The 26,207-nt window shown below is 41.2% G+C and overlaps 1 protein-coding gene across 1 annotated transcript in view; it reads right to left on the bottom strand.

Moving 5' to 3' along the window:
• GAS6 (growth arrest-specific 6) overlaps positions 1–26,207 on the bottom strand; it is a 36,888-nt gene that overhangs the window by 5,180 nt on the left and 5,501 nt on the right. The window contains exons 2-11 of the mRNA XM_010190838.1: positions 17,539–17,563; positions 16,706–16,768; positions 12,896–13,018; positions 11,145–11,264; positions 9,326–9,451; positions 8,091–8,212; positions 7,275–7,393; positions 6,698–6,887; positions 2,791–2,955; positions 1,100–1,268 (exon numbers count right to left, since the gene is read on the bottom strand). Of these exons, the coding sequence (XP_010189140.1) occupies positions 1,100–1,268; positions 2,791–2,955; positions 6,698–6,887; positions 7,275–7,393; positions 8,091–8,212; positions 9,326–9,451; positions 11,145–11,264; positions 12,896–13,018; positions 16,706–16,768; positions 17,539–17,563 (1,222 nt within the window). The remainder of the gene's footprint in view (positions 1–1,099; positions 1,269–2,790; positions 2,956–6,697; positions 6,888–7,274; positions 7,394–8,090; positions 8,213–9,325; positions 9,452–11,144; positions 11,265–12,895; positions 13,019–16,705; positions 16,769–17,538; positions 17,564–26,207) is intronic.

Below are 26,207 nucleotides of genomic sequence, written 5' to 3'. Positions count from 1 at the left end.
TGCTGAACTCTGAATTAAACACGCTGGCATCTTTCTTCCTGACTCAGTGCCCTTGTAATTTAAAAGGTGATGCTGGCTACAAAGAAAGATTTCAATACTGTTTCTGCAATGTTCCTACATAGTAATATTAGCTATGCGGTTCACCACATCTGGAAACACAATAAATTAGTTCTTTATAAAGTTTACCACTACAAAACAAACAAACAAACATAAAAGCAGGATTATTTTTTGTAGGAAAAAAAAACCAAACATAAAAATGCAGGTGCTGAGGACTCATCTCTGCTGCGTGCTGTCATCTGCACTTCAGATGCTGCATTGTCTCTCCTTTGCAGCTTTTGAACCCACATGGTAAATGAGATGACAGACACCTGATACTTCCTAATTTGCAATGGCACAGCAGAAAAAGCCACATAATGATGCACAGAAGTCTTCTGCAGAGGACTTGCACACAAAACTAAAATGGATGGTTGACATTTGTATGGGTTTAAAAATACTGACAGTTGATCACACATATAAACAAACAGAATAATCCCAAATAAAGAAAAGGTGCCTTTCTGAGTGCTAAATTACTATGGCCAAGTTTGGTTTGAAACTTGTTATTACTTTATCTAAGCCAATTTCACTCAGCTTGTATCAGAGATATGCTTAGTGCGTTTGTCCCAGGTGTAACACATACTATTCAAGGATTAAAAGTGAATCTGATACGGAACATTTTGCTACAGACATTATTGATTTTTGGTCCATCATAAACTCAAGATACAGCACTATGGCTTGCAGCTTTTCCTATTTAGGAGAAAACAGCGGATAGGGCTGCAATCAGCTACACTGCTGACAGAAGGATGTGAAGCCTCTAATGCTGAAGATAAGCTGGAGCCAGCCTGGATGTGAAATGCATTACTGGAGCTACACAGACAGAACTTAATCTGTGCTGGGCATCATGCATAGACCTTCCTTTGCTATGAACCACAAGTTTAGCTATTTCCTCTCCATCCACAGGTGCCAGTCTGTTCTGCATCAGTCAACATCTGCATCTTGTTTATTGACCAAGTATGATTAATGACAAGATAACAGGTCAGAAATAAAAAAATAAATTACTTACCATAAGTAAGATTAAACATAGCAAAACCTCGGCCAGGATAGAAAGACCCTCGTCCTGCTACAGCAAAGCACTGCATCTTTTCATTCATCTTTATGGTCTCTTGGATAGTGGTGTCCTCCCCATTCAGCCAGTTCCAAGCCCGCATGCAACCATCCAGCCGAGGGTTTATCTAGGAAAATAAAGCAGTATCTCATGCCTCAAACTACTGTTCAGTGAAGAACAACTGATTCTGAGTGCAGAGAAATCCTGAGTTACATTACAATATCAAATAGGTGAAACAATTTTGACGCGTCATGCACACGCAAACCAATTGGTAACAATCCCACAACCACAAGCAAATAAGTGGTCAATATTCCCCAGGAGACACCCCTGAGCTCAGCCCACCTCCACAAGACAGGAGGGCACTAGCTAGTGCAGGTGCTGGTTTGGTTGTATTGACTCTGTTGGGTGCTTCTGCAAGCTGTACATCATTAGTGCAATTTACTTCTAAAGCTCTGTAGCCAAAGCTATGTAACTCCCATAATTCTGCACTGCATTTGTTGGAGGCTAACTTGAACTTAAAAAACCCAGTCCTTTATGTCTTGCAAACAGCTTTCATGACACACAAGACGTTGGACCTGATCATGGCATAAGTTCTTGGGTTTTGGCTTAAGGGAAGGGTGCCTGCGCCACAAGATGGGCACACCACTCCATACACAGCTTGTTCCTTCCAGTTTCTAGTTAAGTTATCCTGTACCAAATGTCAGCATTAAAACCTGAGACAGCATGTAAAGAGAAGGCTCCTTGCAAAGCATCTAAATCTGCACTATTACCACCAATTAACTGAAGCAGAGGGTGACTTAAGTGTCTGAGCCAGGATAAAAACCTCAGGAGTTTTTGGCTCTCAATCCTATATTCAGACCACACCCCGAGCTTAGTGTTTCAGACAAGCAGTGGCCCCGAATGACTTCTTGTGGGGAACAGGAGCCTTCCTCAGCTGCTGCACTCCTGGTCTCAGAGCCGCAAGCTTGTCACCTCGTTCAGAAGTAAAGAGGTGCCAATTTTGGTTTCAAGGTGCCAACTCTGTGTGTGGTGGACATTCAAAACAGCCTGAGCAGCAGCTATTTCAGAAACACATCAGTCATCCAATCTCACCCAAAGAGTGCCTTAACTTTTATTCATATGCTCTATCTGCTTGAATTAGGAGAAAATAAAGAAAAATAAGCTTCTGGTTTTCCTCGGGTGTTACTAAGCTGAAAGAGCAACTGGAAGCAGCAAAACTGTGATACAGTGTACATGAAGCACAAACTTCAGTAGGAATACAAAAAGTGCCCCCAGACTTAGTGGGCACAACAGTACCCTCACACAGTGGTGTGGACACAAACCCCCCCAGGGCCACTCATGGTCTCCAAGCCAGCACCACCATTAATTTTGTCACGTGCTCCAGTTTTGCTGTGTTCTAATTCTACAGGCCAAGGGTGGGATACATCTCACCCAAACTTAACATTTAAAAAACCAGGAGTCTCATCTTTGCTACTGGCTTAGGCTCCCTCTATAGTCAGTGGAGAGAAAGCTGTATCCAGAAGGTGATAATTCCACCTGTTTCAGGGCAGGCTGAACTGCTCTCAGGAAGGACCTAAATTACCCCAAGAGAAGATGAAATCAAGCCCTTCAGGCATGCAAAACAAGATGAGTGATTGTACTATACTTACCGGTAGAATAAGGTCCTTTGTTTTGAAAGGAATGCCTCCTACTGTTAAATTCAGCTGATACAGCCCTTTCTCTAGAGTAAACAGATCCCCCGAGACAGCTATTTTCATAACTGCATCCCTGTTGACCTTTATAACCAAATTTCTTTCGAGTTCTTCAACAGAGATCTGAAAAAGTAAAATTGCAAACAGAGTAATTCAGGATAAAAAGAACTTATCTGCAGCCTCGGCTAAAGGACAGATATCACTAGTAAAATCCCCAAGATGAAGACATTATTTTCTGTCCCCAGGCCCCTCTGTCTACCTTTTAAGTTACATTCCACCTTGATAGGTAAATCTTTTCCAAGGCCATGTCATGAGCATCTTTCTCTTTGCATTCTGAGAATAGCTACCCCAAACTTGTTTCCATCAGCCATGCTGAACTCTCTCTGCGGCTCTAATGTAAAGGATGACAGGGTTGAGCAGGTTTATTCCTGGACACTCCCTTTGGATTGCAGTCTTCAGTAATGAAGATTAAGTGAATTTGATAGTTGAAAAGCTTACTCACAGAGTATCAACCTTTTTTTCTTCTTCTGTGGATTCCAGCACAGTCTGCTTTATATTGCTAAAACACTGTTTTCACCTGGTGTATTGCTCTGTGCTGCATCTGACATGAATTTACTTGTCTGAAGCTTGCTTGTTTAAAGTGGCACCTACACCTCCCACTGCGTTCCATGGAGGCACACAAGCCGATCCAAAAAAACAGGCTTTTTTGGATGTTGACAGGCTGTAAAGTCCACTTAGTGGGTGGGAACTTCAGCCCACAGGTCCTGGCGGCCACAGCCAAACTGGCTTAGCTACACAGGTTATGGAGTTAAAAACTCACTGGGACATCTCTAGTCACTGTGGCAGTCAGCACAGCTCTGATGTACCGGTGAGGTACAGACTATCTCCCTGTTCCTAGCACAGGATCAAATAGGGAAAAGCTGGCTGCAGCAATGGCTGTACTGTGCTTCCCCTTTGAAGAAGTCCTGCAATTTGCAGGACATACCAAAATTCAAGGTCTTCTGAAATGTTATTACATTATATAATAAGTAGCAACATTAAAAAAATTAAAAATTAGTCTGAGTTCCAAGCTGCTTCTGATTATTAATATAAACAAACCCAAATCAGTGGAAACTTCCTTAAGAGAAGAGGTTAATCCCAGGGGAAGCTCTTAACAAATTCCAGGTTAGGAAATTGCATTCTGCCTACTTCACACTGCCCTCTGGCAGTTTCAGCTGCGGTTCCTTTAGCTCAAAGCTTAATTGCTGGTGCACCACCATCACCTACAAACCAAAAGGGGAAGCATTTTGGTCGTTAGCAGACTGCTGTAATCCCCTCCTCGTGTTGCAAGGAGCAGCTAATTGCTGCCTGCTATAGTGTGCTCGGGGAACGAGCAGGCAGACAGTTCTCGTAGCTTAGGGTTCCCCTCGGGTTAGCCATAAGGGGAGTAACCTCTGTGTTTAGGATTCAGGCCCTGGATAACTCATAGTGCAGAGCCAGCCTGTCTGCTCTCTGCTGAAAAGCAAGTGGACAGCATTGGAAAGGGACGGGACTGCAGGCAGCCGCAGGGTTAAAGCTAAATATGAATCTGCGATTGCTTAACCTTCAGTTCTGACATTTAACAGCGCAGGTAGGTTATTATTTTGCTAACCATACTGTCCTCATGCCAGTACTAAACTAAACATTGAAAATAAGAGAAAAAGATTACTGTTTTTTTGGAAATGCAAAACAAACAGAAGGTAAGTGTGTTCTCTACTATCATCAGTTCATACAGGCCACTTCATACAGCCCTGTCACACACAAATAACTACATTAGAAGTTTTTCCACACACAAATAACTACATTAAAAGTTTTTCCTGAGACTTGCTTGTTTGTCTTTTCGATGCTGGGAATGGTAATTTTAAAACAGGTTAAGAGGGATCAACAGCAGAAAAGATGTCTAGGTAGAAATACTGGCCTGAAGTTTTGAAAACTTCATATTTCCATAAAAGTACGCAACTATTGCTCAAGAGACCAAAAAACATGCTGCTTTTTCTCATGTTTTGCCTTTCATAGGTCACTGTTTTTTCATCTGCTGAAAAAAATCCTCTGCCCACCCTGTGGTGTGGCTCCTCTCCTGCACCGCACAGCACCCACAGCTGGGTCTGCACTGTCCCAAAAAGCCTTGGGGAAGAGTTCCCAGGGGATTTAAACAATCTCTAAAAAAACCAAAACCATATCAAAACAACAAAAAAAAACCCAACCAAAAAACCCCAAAACACACAAAGAGTGCATTGCTGCAGCAAACCAACCAGGCAATTTGTTGGTTGTGATGGTACCTGGGGATAAAAGCCCCGACACAGATGGCCGGCAGGAGACCAATAATTCTTGCCTAAAAGTGATACTTACTTTTATCATACTGCCTTCTCTCCCTGCATAAAGCAAGCACAGCCTTTGTTTACCCTGTAACTCCTATGTGTTTGAGCAATTTTTTTATTTCTTGAAGAAAGAAAATGCATTTCAGGTATCTCCCCAAAAATGAACATGGGAAAGTTTGTAATTACTACATAATGAAGTCTGGCACTTAACAAGTATGTTACGCTCCTGTGTTAAATGGTTTAGCATTGTAATAACTGCTTTTTGTGACTCCCAATTCACCTCAGTGGCATCAACTCTGCTTTTCACATCTTTTGTCACCATTCTCTCTGTGCTGGGAATTACAATTGCCAAACTGGCAGAACAAATCTTACAACAAATTTAGTAAGAACTAGCTTGAGGTTATTCCTACCTGTAAAGATACAGCATGTCATATATTTTATCTACAGCTTTGCTGAACCTCTACAGCTCTTCATTTGGAATCTGAAATTGTTTCAGTGACAGTAAAGAAACTGAATTAAAGCATCACCTCATCTGCCGGAAACATTATCAAATGTCGGTAGTTGACAGTGAATGCACTCAAGGAGTTCTTTAATTATTCATTAGAAACAAATTTTTTCCCACCTTGCTATTTTCTTTAATGTATAATTCTGGTTTTTTTAATACTAAAAAATTTAAAACAGAAAATTTTTCAGTTACCAGTATCTGTATATGTCTCATATGCAACTTAGCTGAGAACTTCCCACCCACTCCCCAAGAGACACATCAACTTAAAAGTCAAAAGATCTAATTAAGTAAGAATAGATGAAAGGAAAGGAAAGGGCAGAAGTGAGACAGCATATATTAATTGCTAATCTACTGTAGATCATACTACAGGATGCTTTTCACGATCCTATCACAAATGATAACACCCACAATGCTTCCAGGATCACCAGGAGATGTTCTGCAAGAGCGTCAAGAAGCTCCAAGAGAGATTGCTGGGATTGCTCTATCAGTAAACACAGAGGTTCTAATAGACCCCAATATCTCTACAAGGGAAATGGTCTGTTTTGCATACAAACAAGCCTGAAGACTTTAAAAAAGGACACTATAGCAAAGACATTTGACTAAACAAGCAAACAGACAAAGAGATTAATAACAAAAGCAACCACACACACCATACACCAAACACCCTTGGAAACTTCCTTAAAAGAACAGCTACAGAGTTCGTTCCCCATTACTCCCTTCACCCAGAGGGCATCTTCTCGAACTGACCTGAAGTCAGCTTAGCCCTGCTACATCTCAAAGGCACTGTGTCTGCTCTAGCTTTGCAAATTAGTGATGCAGTCTAGTTTACAATGTATATAAAGCATAATTCAGTTTGTTAGGAAAAATACCCCATTCTCACCTTAGAATGTATAATGTACTGACATGCATCGACTGGACAGACTGGTTGGAAAAACATCTCAAGAACACACAAAGTCTAGCTGCACCTGAGAGAGCCCATCATGAACAAGTTGAGGGCAAGATCTCAGCAGCAGCCTGGACTCACCGTTTGCCACATGCCGTGGTTGATAAGGGGTCCGCTGCTGGTGACGCGGCCAATTCCACTGTATTTCAGCTGCAGCTCTAGCCGTCCTTTGCGCAAAGCCAAGACGACCCATGTGCTGTCTTGATGGCCTCCAGCAAAGAAAAGGATACCTTCAGGATCAAAGGTTCTAAAGTCGAACTCAGCCACAAGTCTGACCGCACAGGTGCCAAGAAATAAATTAGTTATGCAGAGTTCAAAAACCACAGAGTACTTTCCATACAGATAGCATCAATTCTAGCAGCTATAAAGCTCTGTTAAAACATACTAGCTTGTAATGAACCCCTGAAAGACTTAAGCTGTGAAGATGGACTTTAAAATAGCATCAAGAATAAATACATGACTGTACTTCAGTAATTATCCTAGGAGCTATGCGGTCAAGGCTGCCTTTCTCAATTAACTGGTTTGGATAATGCTGCAAGTTGGATAATCCAAACAAATAACAATGATCATAGGACTAATTGTTATTGTAATTACTTAACTCCATTGCATGCATTAAAAGTGGACAGCGCATTCAGCTGTCACTCTAAATTGTCCTCACCTCGTCAGTTGTTTCCTTTTGAAGCGCAGCCTGATAACAGGAGTGCCGCTGAACATCCTCCCCAGGTACAAGGACTTAATACTTTTTCCAACAGCAAAAGGCACACATGGTATTATGTTCTATAATCAAAACACATTTCTGAGTGCTTATTCTCCTCACACAGCAGAATCAGAGTATGCCTCCTCTTCTTTTCTCATGTAGTTGCTACACATATAGTAGGTTAGGGCACTTTAATGTTTATACTCTCAAAATACAGTTGTTTTGGTACTGACAACATTTCCTCTTTCCTTCCCTCATCCCTCCTATCTGCCTTGAAGGAATGTTTTCCTGTTGCAAAATGACATTATACCCATAAGGTACAGCATAAGGTTTTCTACTGCAGCATTGTGCCTGCTGGTTGCTTTCTGCAGAAGCAGCCTGTGCCACTGAAGTCCATCCACCTCAAAATGCCTGCAGGACAAAAGTGTCAAGTGCAAGTGCTGGTCCACAGCTTACATCATACGCCCTGAGACCTTTGCACCATCCTTCTGGGTCTAACTCAGAAAAGGCTTCTGCAGCCAGAGATAAAGCTCAGCCAAATAGAGGGCTGGCAAGGCTATCGCTGGCAGGCTTTTTTTGGAATGGGGACAGGAGGAGCCTGAGAAGAGAGACTTCCAGGGAAGCTACTGTCCTCAGCTCACGTGACTTTGCCAATATGACTCCCTCCTGCTGTTCACTCAGCTCAGATGGCTTTGGTCCAGGGCTTCATCAGCTATCTTTAATCGCAATGTAAAATAAAGGTCTGTTCTGTAGTTACAGCAATGAAGACTAACATACCTCACACGTATTCATGTCTCGGGAAAGTTTCACTCCCCCTCTGCCATCGCAATGACAGGTATAACTCCCTGGCGAGTTGACACAGGTCTGTTCACAGAGCTTTTCTTCACATTCATTTATATCTACATAAAACCAGCAAAGTAAAGAGGAGAAAAACAGCAACTGAGTTTGTTTAAACATGAATCATCTGGGGGGGGGAAAATGTTATCAGTGCTGTTTTGTAGCACCTTTCATCTGAGTGTCCTCAAGTGTTCCATAGCCAGTACTTACCCTATGGCACACCTTTACAGGAGGGAAGGGTTAGAATTAGCATCTACACAAATCTATTTTCACAGGCAGATTCCAGCTGCCCAAAGATACACAGCAAGTCAGTGGGAAGGCTGGAAGCAGAGCTCAGTGCCCTGAGCTTTAACTTCTAGACAAGCCTTCCTCCCCCTTCAGGTCCCTTCTGCTATGCCTGTGCTGACTAGCTCCTGCTCCTTCAATTCAGGTTCAACTCAAGGACTGCTTGCTTCACTGCTACTTAGCAGCTGGATCCTCAACACACAAGTAAAAGCTGAGTTTCTCATTCATTTTTTTTTCCTTTGGCTTGTTTTTATCTGTTTCACAAACAAATGCAGGAAAACAAATGGCGATGGCCCACAGGAATCTCCTCAGGCAGAGGTAAACACTTAGAGCCTGGTAGGGCTGGTTGGCGTGTGATTCAAGTCATTACCTTAACTGAGACAAAAGGCGGGGAACAATGCTAGTTATGGAATAGTTTCAAAACTTACTCTGTTGAGAAAGCTTGCAGGCAGTGCAGCCAGCACAACTGTGCCTGGTTCCAATGCATATTAAGCTTCTCACTCAGAGTAATAGCACAAGACAGGTTTTGAAAGAACAACAGCTACTGCTCTGTAACTTTTCTTGTCCTATAAAGAGAGACAGCAACATGCACAGACGCTTCTGAGCTTCCAACAGATCTTGTACTTGTCATAAATTCAAGAAATATCAGTACTCTGGCTCGAAAAGCTTGATTCAAGTCACCAAGGATGACTGCAAACTCAGTGAACTCAAAGATGACCGCAAACTGCAAACTCACTCACAATTAGAGAAAGGGAACAGAAGTCCAGTGGGTAAGCAAGATTTTTAAAAAAAAAAAAAAGCCTTTATTGAAGCCTGAAATTAAATTTCTGGAGTTTTACCACTTTAAATCATGTAATAAATGTTAACATGATGTTATATCATGAGCTTACCCTGACAAGTCTTTCTCACTTCATCGTACTTGTAGCCCGCATCACAAAGACATTCGTATGAGCTTATTAAATTTTTACAATGAGCTTCTCCGCAGATGTCTGCTGATGCTGTGCACTCATCTATGTCTGCAAAACAAGCAATTAAACAACATGACTTCAGATGAGTATAATCGCTTTGCTGTTTGCACAGTGGAGTGGGCTCAGAGTCAAGAGATCCCTATATTATTTTGGTAACTGAAAAAACAATGTCTTTAAGAATCTACCTTTAGGGTTAGCCAGCTATAGGAAGTGACTTCAGGCTTTCAAAACCAGTTGGGCTTTCCTTCTTTAAGCCATTAACTACTGTTGGTAATTGAATGGAACTGGAGGTTCATAAAAACAAACAAGAGTTTTTCTAACATGTTACCTGATACCCAGAAAAATCCTGGTGTTGACAAAACATTTACAGTACTCTGAGAGTTTAATATTTACTTTTGCTTTCCAGGATATGTTAAAACTACAATTACATGTTACACTTTGTGATTTTCCCACGTACAAGTGAACTGACCGATGGGAGTCTATCTAGTACACCATGTAGCCTAGTCTACAAACCAACAGACAAAACCTAACTTTTTCGTGTGTGCACATAATGACAGGAATAATTGTGAAAGAAAATTGAAACGCAATGATAAATCTCAGCTAGCATTAACCACAGCTGACAGTAACCTCAGCAACCAAAGGGTCACATGCTGAAGCTACAGAATGCTTATATGCTATGTTCACCATGCTCACAGTGCTCTAATAGCCAGTACTAGGGTATTACACAAATATATGTAGATACATAAGCAAAATGTAATTGTGAGCCCCCTCACTGTACACCTGTCCATGTCAACCGGCACCAGAGACTGGCACAGTTCAAAAGTGAAGTTGGCTCTTCTAAGCAGCTGCTCCCATTAGAAAGGGATGTCATCTATACAATCACCATTTTAAACAGCGGAAGTGACACAGAAATAAAATCCTGCACTTTGTCTTTTTGCTGGTAGCATTAATATGTTGTTCAGATCAGTTATGCAAACTGTTTAGAAATACGTCATCACATCCATCTGTAAGCGGTATATACACAGACTTGCCTGGTTTTTTAACATACACATAACTTTAACAGCCATCTGTGATCATTAATCGGTTTCTGTCTCAGCACGCAGTTTCTTAACACTTTTAAAATCTCAGTTGCTTAAGTTTTGGTTATGTAAATTCATTCTGCAGTTTCAATCAGATACTTCAGATCTTCACTTTCTGTTCTCAGTTGCTATGTAAAATAGCTGCCAAACTTCACTAGAGGCTTTCTACAGCTATTAATATTCTGTTGCAGTGAATTTATCCATCTGTATCTATCTGAATTCCTTAGTGGCTGCACATATCCAAGTTTAGAAAAATAAAGTAAGAAACACACAAAAGAAAAACAAATGGCTCATATACTACAACACCGTGAGACTGGAAGGAATCATAACAAAGCATCTGGCCAGCCTTTCCTCCTCCCAATGTCAGGATACGAGAAGCGATCAACTAAACTGATTTAGCACAATCCAAGCCACAAATCCTCTGTGAATCACTCCTGTGTTACGATACTGGAGAGCAGCACAGTGTGACTACTGACAAGCCCAGGCATGTAGTGCTGACTGTAGCACCCAGTACAACCCCAGGAGCTAACAGGAGCTACCAGCAAGTTTCTGCTGGGCTCTGAAGTGGACAAGGGCTGCCCCATGCCACCCAGGTCTCTGAAATACAGCCACAAGTCACTAAGCATCCACTGAAGCAACTTGAGAGGCCCGGCAAAGCTTACCTTCACATGTTTTGCTGTCTTTAAGAGCGTAACCACTGTAGCATGAGCAGTGGTAGCTGCCTAGATTGTTGAGGCAGAGCTGGTTACAGCCACCATTCTGCACCCTGCATTCATCAATATCTGTGTCAAAAGAAAGTGCTACAGTCAGCTTTTCACCTCTGTAAATAATCTGGAGGGTAAGAGTGGGATAGGAGTTGGGGAGGAGAAAGACCGAAGAAGAAACACTATGACATCTACAAGACAAGGATTACAAAACATACAAAGACTTCATTCAAACACTTCAAGTGTGTTAGCTCAAGTTCATGTAATAATAAAACAGATACAGAAGGAACTGTAACTGAGTATCTCCCTTGCAGCCTTGAGAATGTTGAAGAGTATCTTCAGCCACTGTGGAGGTGAAAAAGTTTGTTTGTAGAAGCAAACTAATTATACCTAATGTATTTTATATGCTCACTAACATTTACAATTCATAGACTCACAGAATGATTTGAGTTCAAAGGGACCTTAAAGATCATCTAATCCAACCCCCTTGTCATGGGCAGTGACACCTTCTGCTAGATCAGGTTGCTCAAATTATGCCATGACTAGTAAGTTTGGGATGAAATCTTTAAATAAAGCAATATATCCTTGCTACAACAGAACTCACGAGAACACAAAAAGTTTTAAAGTTCACAGCTAATGAGCACTGTGAGCTAAACGGCGCTCCACCGAGGTGAGCAACACAAACCTGCTAAATTCAGCGGAGTCTGGATTTTGCTCTCAGTGTGCCCTACCTGCTCATTACATTACATAACTGATGGGCAGAACAGCACATTTCATGGCATTTTGTAAGAAAAAGAGGAGATATGCTTCAGACTGATCAGTTGCTGAGCTCTCAAAGCTGATTGTATGCTGATGAGCCAACTGTCTCAAATGCTTGAATAAGCCGCTTGTGAGTGATCCTATAATCTCCCCACAATATTTACATCAGAAGGAGAGGCTTTGGATCTCCTGCTGTCTTGGTTGCCACAACTCTAGACAGGCTGAATGTGATTTCTGGTAATTACTTAATATTGGCAGGCAGAAAAGCAGTAGCCCTGTCAGGAAGCCTTGCAGGCAGAAAAAAAAACAAACTAGAAAACAAGGTAACTTCAGTATTTCAAAGAGGAATAGAGAAAGCCCACTGGGGACCTGAAACTTCTTGCACAAATAGTTTCTGCCTGATTATTCACTTTGGAGGTGATGGAAATACACAGTGGGATTAAGCAGACATTGAATAAGGTCCTACTAGCAAGGAGGCTTTAACAGACTCACTTCATCAGTCTGTGCATGATCAGACTCAGACCCTAACTTGCCTGCTGGAAGTCACTGTTCCCATTGCAGGGCTGCTAGAAGGCAGACAGGCCAGCTTCTCTGGCTCTGCAGTCTGTGATCGGTCACATTGGAGTTCACAGCAGCACTTCTGGCAGTTCTGCTGAAAAAGCCACTACAACTTCATTTCTGCTGCCCTTTTCAGAGGGGTAGGACAGAAAGTTGGAGTATAACTTCTTAATTGACCTTGCAAAGACCAAGCTGAGATCCATTCAAGTCATAAAATGTTGACGTGAAAGAGCTATCTGACTCACAGAAGGGTAAAAACAAGAGCAGTATGTAATCCAGGTTCAATTCCGTGGCTTTTGAATTGTGTAGCATAGTATAAGTGACCATTTGAGAATACAGCAAAACCTAGTGCATCTTTGTTACAAGTATAAAAGATAATGAAACTCAATTACCTTTATCACATGTTTTTCCCTGCCAGCCACGCTTGCATTCACAATAGAAGTCCCCCTTGAGATCTTCACATTTGATGGTCCCCTCTTTGTGACAAGGATCGGGAGAACACTGATTTGGCAAATCTGATTTACATAAGGAATAAAAAATCCAAAACAAAACAGAACAATACACTGAAGTCACTGACAACCAGGTGTTTCGCTCTCATTAAAAGTCAAGAATTTTAAACTGTAATGGAGAATCACTGTCAGCAATACTCACACCTGGCAAAACTGGAAGCTAATTCTTAGTGTTCACATGCCCAAAAAGCTGTGCCAGGAATTTTGCAGAACACATGCAAGTAGAATTCATTTTGTTTAAAAAGGGAGTGAGCTACCACTCCCATATCTGAAGGGCACATCCTGAAAGAAACAACTCAAAGTAGCTAATTTTTAAGAAAGTTAATTCTACTCTCCCTAGTTTTGGAGAAAATAGAAAGCAGGTGGCACCTAAAGTACTTGAGAGAGATAGGCACTCTTCTCAATTACTTTTGGTAGTAATGAAGACTCCATGGTTCTTTTGAAGAGGACTAGCAGATGCCAGAAATCACCAGGTGATTGGCAATGGCTGTCATTAAATATAGTGGTGTGAATCAATCAGGACAAAGATGAAGCTAAGAAAAGAGCTCTATAAAAGGCCATGAAGGATCACAAATCTCCATAACTGAAAGAATTTGCATTTCTAGTTGTGACTTCATCCACCTCTATCAAAATACAGCCAAAACATAGTGGTTCCAGCTAGTGTCTCACTTCAGGTTTTCCTCCTCTGCAACCAGCACAGATTCAGCCTCTAGCTAGGGTTATGCCATTGAGAAGAGAAGCATTTATCTTGACCCTCAGCAAGGTGCTCCATGATGGAGGAGGGAGTCAGACAGCTGACCAGAAATGGAATGTGACCTGGACAAATAAATGCTGATTTCCAGTATTTCACTTGATGCTCACAAGCTACTGCCTGGGAAATCCCTACAGGAAAAGCATGGGTACACAGTCCTAAGAGCCTCACAGAAATAATCATACACTCACAGCAAACATGGCCTAATTATCTTTCTCCCTCACCACTCCAGCTGTGCAGTGCTGAGGCAAAGCCACAGCCAAGGCAGAGGCCAGGCCACACAAAAGAAAACAAAATAAAACAAAACAAAACACAGCTACACAGGCTCTCTGAACATCCTACCTGCCAGAATACCTCCCAATAAATCTCTGCCCAGTCAACACACTGCTGGAGGTAAAGGAGACGGGGGAAAGAGAGGTCATGTTAAGGTGGGGATGAGCCACAACAGAGCAGCTCTGATTAGCATGGTTCTCTTCCTAAGCAGATCAGAATTTGTATACAGTAAACAGAAAGGTTTAGGTATAGTTAAGCCAAGTCTGTGTTTTTTGAAGCAGCACAAACTATGCCTCCCAGACATGGCAGTGTTTTCAAAGTCACTTGATACGCAAAACAGGTCAACAGGATTATATGAGACTTATCTGCTGTATCCTCATTCTTTCCCTCAAACTGGATTCTGAAGTGCCTTGCAGAGCCAGAAGGAAATAACAGTGCCCAGCAGAACACCACCCTATCGCAACTCACGGTAAATGGCAGGAACAACCATGGACATTTCTATCTCATCAACACTTGCTGAAAGTTTGCTTCTCTTATCATTAGGGTTTGAGAACATGAGTCACAGCCTTATACTCTCCTGGGGGCTTCACAGCTCTGTGATTTTGCCAACTTCATAGAAGGCACTCCTGATTTAAAGCATTGCAAAGACAAAATGGAGCTTTTGTTTTCCATTCATTTACATGACAGGCTTTAGTAAAGGTTTTAAAAGTAAGAGCATGACCTTTGAGCTATGTCTGATAGCATACATATGGCTCATAAATACAGTCAAGAGAGTAGAAATACCAGCTCCATTTTTGAAGTCTGTATGAAAACAAGACTTTATCTAAGTATGCTCACTGCTCCTTCCAGTTCATTATTCTGCACTGTGAATTTATTTTTTGATCTTCACAAAACGATGTGAATGAAAAATACATTGGGAAAATGCTAGGGTTTGAAGTTTATGACGCTAACTATTAAGTAGACACATGCAACCTAACAAAAATCTCATTGTGGTTTTTAAGACCACATGCAACTTTTTTCCAAAAAAATCCTGTGCAGTTTTTCAAACTCTTGCAGAACCAAATCCCTATTTCTAGCCTACCTACAGTAACTCTTTTTAAAAAAATCCAGATCTAAAGACTAAAGTACAGGTATCTTATGTGCAAGGCAAGCATCTATCTGCAAAGCAATTGTCGTAAATTCTCCTTACGGTCAGTGGAGATGCAGTCAGTACAATAAACTGAGTCTGTAGAGTGATTCAGCTTTCTCCAGAGCAGAGGCAGCTTGGTCAGTGGGATCCCTCTAGGACCACTGACTGCAGATGAAGTCTTCACTGTGATGGGAATACTGCTCATGTAGCCACCTACGCTGGAAACACCTGTATCTGCATCTCTGAATCCAGAGCTGAACCCTACCTGTAACTCTGACTGATAGATCTTATGAAACTGGGAGTCCTCAAATACTCTGCTAAGCTATCTTACCACTGTCGCAGTTAAAATTTGTACCTTATTTCCAGTATAAACTAGTCTAGTTAATCACCCTCCAGCCCTTGGTTGGGCAATGTCTTTGTATGCCAGATTAAAAGAGCCTTCCACTACCTTGTTTTGAGAGGAGAAAGACTGTCAAGAAACAATATGTAAATGCGTCTTGCAGACACATCCCCACAGAGCTACATAGCCTTTTGGCAGCATCTGTGAAAAATTAAGAGACACTGGAACTGGCCAAGCACAAAGCCTGTCATTCTTCCAAGCGTGTTTCAGGCTCCTTCTCCATTACTTCTCCTGCGAATTGACAATGGCTAGCCAAAACTCAGCCATTTAAAATATTTTAATAGTTTAATAGGGGAAAATATTACTTTTTTTTCCCCCCAAACCACTGCATCTGCAATGGGCAAAAATCCCTAAATCCAATTATTCAGCTTTTATTTTTTCAGATTTCTCCATCACTCCCCTTTAGACTCCATTTCTAAAACACTATTAGCTGTTTGGAATGAGTGTCCCCAATTGATACCACTATTTCCAGCAGGAAATCCCACCTCTTTGCCATGCCGCATACATGAGCAAAAGGAAGCACTCAGTCTCACATCCCACTTTGAACTAGCTGGCATACCGCAGCCGACACTGGTACCACAGCTCTGAAAATTCCCAGTTCAGAGCACTCTAGCATCCATAAGTGATATTGCTGCATTGTATCAGGGTAAGCCTTGACATACCACTTCTTAACTTTGGAACTCACTCTTCCAAACAGTTTGTTGTAATGCAGTTTATAAACACGAAAGCTTGACTAAATCCTGATCCTGCTTTGGTAGCACAGTGGCAAGTCAAGGTTAGCATTCAAGAAAAAAGAAAATTAAAGGCCAAGCAGAGTGTGCAACCCTCTGGTAAACCCTATTTCTCATCCCTCTTGCTTCTCAGATTATTCAGACCTTGGGAAACTGGTGAGAAAGAGACATTTTGCAGCATGAAATACCAAAGCACTGAAAGATGACAGCAAGATGGCAATAGGTTATAAAAAGGAAAAGGCCTTGTTTTGTTGCACAGATAGGATAGGTGATATGGAGCCTTAAGTCTAGAGAGTAGGAAGGCCAGTACTAAAATACTATAAAAAAATGGAGATGGCTGAGCTGGTTCTGCTCCTTCAGGTAACATGAGAGAACATTTAACTACAACATACAAAAGAAAAATGCTTACTATGAACGCATGTAAGGAAATCTGGACTTCTTGTATACGGTGACCCATATTTCTGAATACAAGCTGAAGAACAGAAAATGAAATTGTTGTTATTATAATGATGGCACGGCAGCTGTTCAAAGCATGCAAAATCACACATGGTCTGCTGATTAATTAAGCAAGGATTTGGAGGGTGGATGCAGAAGCTAAGCAATATTATAATATTCCAGATGCCTTAAAATTCTTCAGTTCTTCAAAATTTCTCAGCTGAGATGTACAGTGGAATTATAAGTAATCAGAAGAGGATGACCACTTTATCAGATGCTACTATGATTCTAAAAGCATGTTAGTAGCTACTTGAACTTGACCTGCTAAATCTCTTTTAAAAAGTCAATAAAGAACATGGAGTTTTCTAAAACCATTGGCATTTGTGATCTTAAGTACCGCATATTAAACACAAACAGAAAAATGTAGCAGGCCATGACTATGATACAGTCAATAGAATAAGCCATTGGATCAATCAGTAAAGCCACTTCTGGTTTTTTCAATAAGGCAATTAGTTAATAGTTAAGTTAATTCAGAGGGAAAAAACGTAAAAGATTTCAAATTAAATTCAACACCAACATTTTAACATGCAGAAAACTCACAAAGGATCTCTGTATGTAAATCTATACATAAGTATAAAACAAAATTACGTAAGAAACATACAGTCTATCTTAAAAGTTAGAAATACATGTTTACTGCAATCAGATTTCCATCACTTTCCTCAGCAGAGACCTCAGCTGCGACAAGCTCCAGTGTTAGGCAGCACACACCAGCACTGCCACAAAGTGAAAATAAAAGCTGCAACTTACCCAAGTATTTCGGGTAAAAATATTCCTGCAGGAGAGGGAAAAAAAAAAAGAAAAGATTTATTGAATCATATTTGTTTCTATTGTCATACTATTTAAGATCTGCTGTTAGTTTGGTGGTCTTGCGCGGCAGTTGTTTAATGTCACAAACTTCATCATTTCCTTTTATTCAGAGCCAGAAGCAGCACAGTATCACACATGAATTTTGTCTTTTGAAAAACATTAGCTCCAGTCTTAAGGTGTTTTTTGGCAGCAACTGGCCTGGTAAGCAGCAGTGACTGAGCGCGAAGCCACTTACCCGCTATCCAAGAGGTAAAGGTGCTGATGGTGGCATGAGGTGGGGGAAGGAAGAGGAATTTAGGGGCAAAACCTCAGAAGCATTTAGTCACTCAGTGCCTCCTCGGAGGCCCTTTGCTGATGCAGGACATGAGCAGCACCCTAACATCATAACCACTAAAATAAAAGAGTACTTTTTGGCCTTACAACAAGCACCCTACAACTTACCAGCACCCCTTGACCTACCACCCACTCCAGCACATCATAGAGACTGACCACTCAATGAAGAGCATGCTGAAAGTGTGCAAGTGAAGGGAAAATTGACTTTCATTGACTTAAAACTGGACTGCAAAAGGCATTCCCACTCCTCTCATGGTACAAGGCCACGTTCTACTGTTCCCTACCTTGCGTTAACAAAGCGTAGCCATGCAGTGGGAGTAGCAGCTTGCTGATGGGATGTGGATCTAACCTTTTGTGTTAGGAAAATGTTCAGCCTGGTGAGACCTTGCCAGTCACATGTTTGCTTGCACCAACACAGAGAAGCAGCAGGAAAATGCAGCTGTGCTGCATGGAAGGGTGGGAGGTTGGCCTAAACCAATGATTAAACCACACTCTTAAAAAAATACAAAAATTCATGGCTAGGAAAAAAGGATTTCACTTCACTTCACACTGGATTTCATAATGTGTGACTAGTTCAAGTGCTGTCAAAATTATAATTGGGGTATGCAATGAGGGAAAAACTTGTGGATTTTATCAGTGCTTTTTTGTTGTTAAAATAAACAATTTAATGCTAATTATGAAAATTATTATATTATTATTTTATGCTAATTATGAAAGCATATGCATACTAAATTCTCTTTCATCCAACATGAGCAGTTTTTATATAACACTATCCGCAGTGAGACGGGGGCAGTAAATATCCTGCATCCTACAAAAATAATTTGGTCTATACAATGCGCAAGATAAGAAACTATTTTATTTTCTCCTCTTCTTACAGATGTTTGGATAAGCTCGTGCATATATACAAGCATGTGCATACAACAAAGACAGGCACACACCATGATTCAGTTTGACCTGGACCGTCCAATGCAATCAATTGGTTGACAAGGTCATATAAGCTAGAAGTTTTGCATTGCTGTCATTCACCAGAAAAATCAATTCCTTCTGGCAAATATGCTCCAGTTACTGAAATGCATGATGTAAATATTCAGCCTAAACCATGAGAGCAACAACAAAGAAGCAGAAGAAGTAGCTTACACTTACTCTGATTTTCAATTCTGTCATTAGACTTGGCATCTTTTGGGGTTGAACTTTGTAATATTTCTTTGGGTTAACAAACTGAGGAGCTCAGAACTCACTACACTCCCCTCCTTTGTTTTTTTTAAGGTTTAGTTTTGAAAAAGAGAAGTCAAAAAAATGCAGTCAAAATAAAAGTTAATCTAAACAGTCTAATTATTCAGATGAGTGCCCAGCTGGGCTATAACCACAAACTGAACTTCAGCCAGCACTCAAGGAGAAAAAGATAGCGGCATGTGATAAAATATTCCAAAAGGGTTTTTTTTAATTATTTCCCCTTTATTCAACATACGTCACAAGAATGTGCAGATGTGTTTAATCACAAACAAGATAATCCAGACACTGGCAAGAACAACAACTTCTGCACTCACAGGACAAGAAATAGGAGCTTTCCTTTTCATGGCCACCAGCCTAATCACTCCAAGTCAGTGATGGCAAAGGCATAAAACTCCATTTTCTCCTTGACCTCTGATGAATGAGTTGAGTGCTAGAAAAGCTGTATAGCGTTTACTTTTGAATGAAAGATTAAGGTAACTGGTTATTTTCATTGCACAAATAACCTTCCAAATGCAAACTGACTGTGTATTGATTCAATGCCAGTTGAATAGCAGAAGAGGGAAACTCCAAGACACTGTACCACCACAAGCTTCATTTCACAAGGTACATATGAGTAAGTGATTCATCCAGTAAGCTATTAATAGAAATTTTCTTTCCCTATCTTTCTCATTTGCTTATGTTATACAAAACTACTTGCTGATCAGTAGCACTTCTCCAGGTCTACAGAACCTGCTGATAATACCATTCTAAAATAAAGCAACAAGATCACGTGTTCTAACATTACTCATTCTTGTATGATTAACTTTTCATTTTCTCCGTATTCAATTTTCCTTACAACAGGCTTCTGGAAATACAATGACAATGTATTTCCACTCACCCAAAATATTAACTAAGAAAGAGGGATGAATGATCTTCCACCTTGAGAAAAGAAACTTGCTTAAACTGAAAGTAGCAGTCCCATTTCAAAAAAAAAAACAAATCTCTGATGATGAGAAGTTCTGCCAGTTAGAAATTCAAGTCCTGCCTAGCCTGCACAGAAAGACAGCCAGACATGCTGTATTTCTTGTGCAAACACTCCACTCTACAATGCCTTTTCAGTCTTCTGTGCTGTACTAAGTCTCAATGACCCCCAGATGACAAGGAAGATGAAAGCCCTATACAGGGTCAGGTCCCAGTTAAAAGTCTGAGACTCATCTTCCTTCCATGAGAAGTCTTCAATTGTATTTTCAGGATCCAATAAAAATGCCAAGAGAAATGCTCTGAGACTTGCTGTCAAGGAGCTAGCAAAACTGCTCACTGCTATTTTGCTTACTTCTTAACTAGTCACCTTCAGTTTCAGGCTCACCAAACATCTCACCACCCAGAAAGCCAGTCAGTATTCACAGGATCAAAACCCAGGAGGTTATTTAACTGTGACCACTGTGGTAGCAAAAGTCACCACAGAATTACAGTAAGTGTTAAATTTTCAGCTTGGACTCTGGTAAAAGAAGTCAGCGTTTGAATGTTGCCATCCCTTCCCCTTTGGACTTGCTTTCCTAATTACTGCTGCAAATAAAAGCAGGAGTAATGGATTTTTTTAAATAAAAAGTTATTTTAAAAGTACACATTGGACATAAACATCTTCCTGATAGGTTGCTGTACAGACACTGATCTCACCAAGCTTTCTGATCAAGCTGTCCAGTAGTGACGTCCCCGTGCATGCAAGAGGAAGACAACACCTTGCAGAAGCACCAACCTTCACAAGAGACCAGCCTTCACAAACACAGTGTCAACAATCCCAACCTCTGTGTCTCCTCCTGCCAAGAAAGCCTCAGTGTATTTCCACCCCTCCTGCTTGTGATCCAACACACCTTCTGCCTGTCTGGTTCCCATGTATCAACCAGTACAACTGGGAGACCAGAAGCTTCAGTGGTCAAGGGCCTGGCACTAGGACACCCGCAGCCTGCAGACCAGCATGTAGCATGATTTACACACCATGTGTCATGTGCCACCAGCAGTACAGCCCAGCAGAGAGTTGAGGTAAAGAGGGAGAAGTAGGACAGGCTGGGAAGTGCCTCACATCTGCAGGTCTCCACCCTTGCAGTGAAGTGGAAAGTACAGCATGAGGCCAGTACCCCCAAGCATGTCCTGGCTTGCTTCTTTCAGCTCAGTTCAAGAGACCTTTTCCTTGCTGTTCAGGACCTGTGCTCTAACAGAAAAGATTTAAGCTCTACACCCCTTCCACACAAATACATGTACATGCTGGAAGCACGTATTTTGATGCATTAAACAAAATTATTAGTTTTCACAACAGTAGTGCAGGACCTAAGAGTCCATACTTTCATTTCAGGGTAGGGTGACACCAAACACTTTTTTATGGGGTTAAAGGAGTTCCTCTCCCATATACATCCAGAGCTTACTCCTGCCATTATAAAACAGTCACTGCAACACCTAGTGTGGTGTCTAAAACAAAAAGAGAGCATAAGTTTAAAAGTGTCCTCAGAAAAACCAACCCAAACACCCTTGCCCTTCAAAACTCCACATTGTTCTTTTCTATATTTGTTTTTTTTTCTTCCAAATGTTAACGGCTGCTATGTTAGGAACAGTTTCTGTGGAGCCACCCTCACAATACCCTGTATTGAAACAACTGAGGAGAACAGCAACATGAATGCAAGAATCTGTAGCAGGGCTGTGGAGTCCAAGGGGCAAAAGTACCTATGTCAGCTTCTTCTGTCAAAGAAAACCTACAATGTGACTGGGGTCACCATTTATTTTCAGCTCTATGGCCAAACTCTCCCTTAGTGGTAAAATCCAGAATTTAGTGAGATTATATTGGTTATGCATTAGTCCTGCTGCACTTTTAGAGAAGATGGAAGAACACCAAATCAGAACAGGCATTAACATGAGTCACTGTATAAAAATAACCCTCCTGAAAGCATAACAATGACCCTGTCCACACCAGGAAAATGTTCTCACTGTTGCTTAAAGTAATTGGCAACACTAGAAAACTCAGCCAAAAGGGTCTGCCAACTGCTTCTGTTTGCTTTGCTTGAGTACTAGGTTAGGTAAGCCTGGTCGGCACTGAATCTAATCAAAATCAGTAGTGGCAGCAGATAAAAGACACAGTCTACAGAAGGATTGTTCATGTTCCTGGGCAACCAGCTCTTGGCCGCCTTGCCTGAGCAAGGAAATTGGACCAGATGACTTCCAGAGACTCCTTTCAACCTCAACCACTCTGTGACTCTGCGACTGCAACACTGCTAACGCTGGAGAATCAAACAGACTTGTATTAGCAATGGTAATTTCTAAAAAGCACCTTCTTTGTTACCTAGTTACCTCTTAGAAAGCAGTGACAACTCCCACATTATGCCCTTTTATTATTTCCATGTAATGACTCTGCCTTTTCCTTTTTCCTTCAGGACCAAATATTTGTCTTGGGCACGACCTTAACTCCTTGTTTATAAATGTACTCCATGTTTCCATACCGCAGGCATGCACTGTCCTTGCAAAGAAATGGCCGCTACCAACCATCATTGGCTATAATTTAGTATTTTACGTGGGTTTGCATTTATACCAACAGTTGTTTAACTGTTATAACCTCAGAATGCAAAGCTCATTAATGCTCAAGAGCTCTTTGCATTTTTTTAAACTCAGCCCTGGGCTTTTGAAGCATAGCAAGCCTCAAGCTGCGTGATTAGGCCTTCCTTCCATACAATCTAATTAAACAGTCTTACAATTTAGAATTTTAATTATACAGAACCTGTAGTTATAGATTTACACTCAAATCAATGCCACGTTGCTTGCACAAGCTTTCCTTCTCTTTATGAGGAGCCCTACATTCAGCCAGGTTAGTTTGCTTCCTATCTTGCTTTGGGGCAATGTGCATTCTCCATGCAAGGAGCAAAGAGAACTTCTCTGCATAATTTGGCAAATGAGCCATTAGAGAAGCAAGCAGGCCATGTTACAATCCAAAAGCAGCCTCCAAGTTTCATCTTATACCACGAGAGTTATGAGTTTTTGTCTCCATTTGCAGAATATCTATCTCACTATCCAGCTATTCTGCTGCACAAAGACTATGACTGCCCCTTTCACCAAGCTGTTCATCTTTCCAAACAGGAAGCAGTCAGAACCACCCTTTCTAGCATCACTTATTTTATAGAGACTGGCATCTCTGCAGAATTCTGAAGGCGGGAAACAAAAAACATCTATTATCATAGCTTCTCTCACCCTCTTCTGAGAGGCAGAACTGTTTCCCAACAGCATACTGAGGTGCCACTTCAGCAAAAGATGTTGCTCTGCAATGAGGAAAAACCCATCAATTATTAGAATGCACAATCATAGCAAAAAAAAAGTAATGAAAAAGGGGAAAAATAAGAGAAAAAAGAAGTTCCTGCATGTCACAGTCAAGCAGAACACAGGTACTTTACATCTGTGATGATGTACAGGGCACAGAGTCTATATGTGGCCTGAGGCAAAGTTTGATGGGACTACTGTCAGTATGAAATGGACACAACTGCTGTCAAGGGCCAAATATTCCACCAAAAATAATTTGCAGAGTGATTCCAATGAGTTGTTTGCATGTGCTTTTAAGTTATCCTTAATGCAATCCAACCATGAATGCCTTGAGGTTTCCTCCACTGCTTCAGGACTGAAAAGCTATTTTCCCTTCAGCTGTATCAATGTGCAGTTTGAAAAGAGGATCCCAATTTTATAACAATCTTCACTTGGTGTTGCTTGTTTGAATCCTTACTTGTTGCAATAGTTACAATATTTGTACATGTGATTAAACTAACACTCAGAAACTTCAGTCAAATTAAGTAAACTAGGGTCTGACAAAACACCTAGCATAATTAAAAGGCTGTCTCCCTTCAACATCCTATATTGTGTCACTACTCTGCAATTATTTAAGATGTATTTAAAACAGAACAAATGTGGTAGCTCTCCAGATGCATGTGATTTTGTTCAGTGCAACCTTTGCCCAGTCTCCTTTTACCTCATCATTTATGCATCCTTCTGTCTTGGCAGGTGTGCAGAATGACACCACCATCAGTCCCCCTCCCTGGGTATCCTCTTTACAGCTGCACTCTTTCTTTGAGTCCCACTTGTGATGCTCAAAGGAACAGGAAGAAAACCCAAAACAATAAATAAGCAAACTTCTCTACAGACATGTGCATGTGTGGAGACCCTCTAGAACAAGCAAGTCATAACAAAACAGTGATGAAGGTACAGACATGGAAGGCAGACCTGCTGAAAAACTTCAATCAGATTCTCCAAGGCTTGGTTATTCATTCCCTTCTTCGACAGCACGAGCTGTGACGACCCTTTCTGCTTCTCCCCAGCACCTGGCCTTCTCATCCTAAACCTACACTGTCACTTGCAATGCGTTGATACAACACTTTGTGAAAGTGGTGATCCAGCTGCAAAATGGTAATTTTTCTCTCCAGACTACTTTTCTTTAGATCACTTCCTTACATCAGTCCATGCAATTGCACAAATTGCTGTACAGGCACTGTGAACAGAATAGGCAAGGGGGTTGCTTACTCCAGTGAGATCAGCTGAGCTCCCAGCTGTGCAACCAAAGCCTGAAAAGATTATAATGTGAGTGGAGGTGAAGTAAACGGAAAGAATCCCTTGCTCCACCTTCTGCTGGTTCTGTTTTCAAATTGCCATGGTTTTAGTCATTTAGCGCTTACTGAATTACTTCACTGGGGAGTGAAGTATGAGATAATGAACATTTTTGGTGCTTCTTTAGTAACTGTCCTGCCCCAAAGTTTTCCCCTTTTCATACCCCAGCTCCAGCTTTCATACTCCAGCTTTCATATCCCAGACCCACAGTCTCCAGAGCAGACGTGCTGCCTGCAGCTCCCTTGCTATGTCCATTCTCAGTTTCTTCTAAATATCTGATACTGACTCCATTCTTGTTCTTCATACTGATGGGAAAGTAATTGCTTGTAATTCATTAAGTTCACTTAGAGTTTGGAGCACACATGAACCACAACTGCCAATTTATACAGATTCCATGCTTCTCTTACCTGACTCTTCTGCAGCTGTACTAACAAACTCTGTATTAAATCCCAGTAAGCTGCTTCTCTTTTTTTAATTTAAAAAGAAAATTAAATGACCCCTTAGCCACAAAACAGTTTTCTTAATTTTTAATTGGCTTTTTTCCCCTCTCACATACTTACTAAAATCTATTGTATTCCTCTAAAAAACTGACTTAATAACTTTAACTGCTTTTTCCATTATTGTCCTTCTTGACTCAAACCCGTATAATCCCCCTGCTTCAATTTACAATTCTTAGCATCTTTTTCCATCCTACCTCAGTGTAATATTCACCACTTTTGTTTTCTCTTGTCCCTTCTCTCCTGCTGCAGAGGAGGTTTAGCACGTAGTACTTTCATGATGTGGTGTTTCAGTATTTCCAGGCCTGTTCTGAGCTTCTGGGCTAAACTCACACGAGTGGAAACAGATAAAGATCAGGTAGGCGTGAGTCCAGCAGAGTTAATGGAGCTGCGTCTGCCTCCACCAACAGCAGATTTTGCTTCTTAGTAACTTTTGATAAAGCAGCATTTAGCTAGTAAATGCATGACCTGCCTTCTAAGGCAGGCAGGAGTATTTTTGTCAGCCTCTTGCTGCTGAACTCCACCACCACAAAGAGACGCTGTGTCTGAAGCACCAAGCAGATAGATGCATCCTGCTCCTCAGGCCCAATCTGCTTGCCTTGCAGGTCACTTAGACCCACTGGAGTTTGATACAACTCTCTCCCGTCCTGTGTTTCCTTTATAAGAAACTACAGGGAGAAGGAAGAAAGGGAAGGGAGAACACCTGCTGGACACCTCTGGGTGTCCCATCCCAGCAGAGAGCTGGGATGCCATTGCAGCATATATCTGGGCACTCAAACTTTTCTACTTCCTTCTTCTCTCCCTCAAGCCTTTCCTGGAAAAAATCTAAATCTCCTTATGTTTCCTTTCTCAAAATTTATTAAGCAAGTACCTCTGTGCCTGGGAATCCATTATTTCATATACTGAGTCCAAGGTTAAATCATCAGCACAGAGTTCTCTGGT

The sequence above is a fragment of the Mesitornis unicolor genome, unplaced genomic scaffold (genome assembly GCF_000695765.1).
Source record: "Mesitornis unicolor isolate BGI_N332 unplaced genomic scaffold, ASM69576v1 scaffold7988, whole genome shotgun sequence".
Lineage (NCBI taxonomy): Eukaryota > Metazoa > Chordata > Aves > Mesitornithiformes > Mesitornithidae > Mesitornis > Mesitornis unicolor.
The sequence above is the reverse complement of the archived record's forward strand: the minus strand, read 5'-3'. Positions and strand labels throughout refer to the sequence as shown.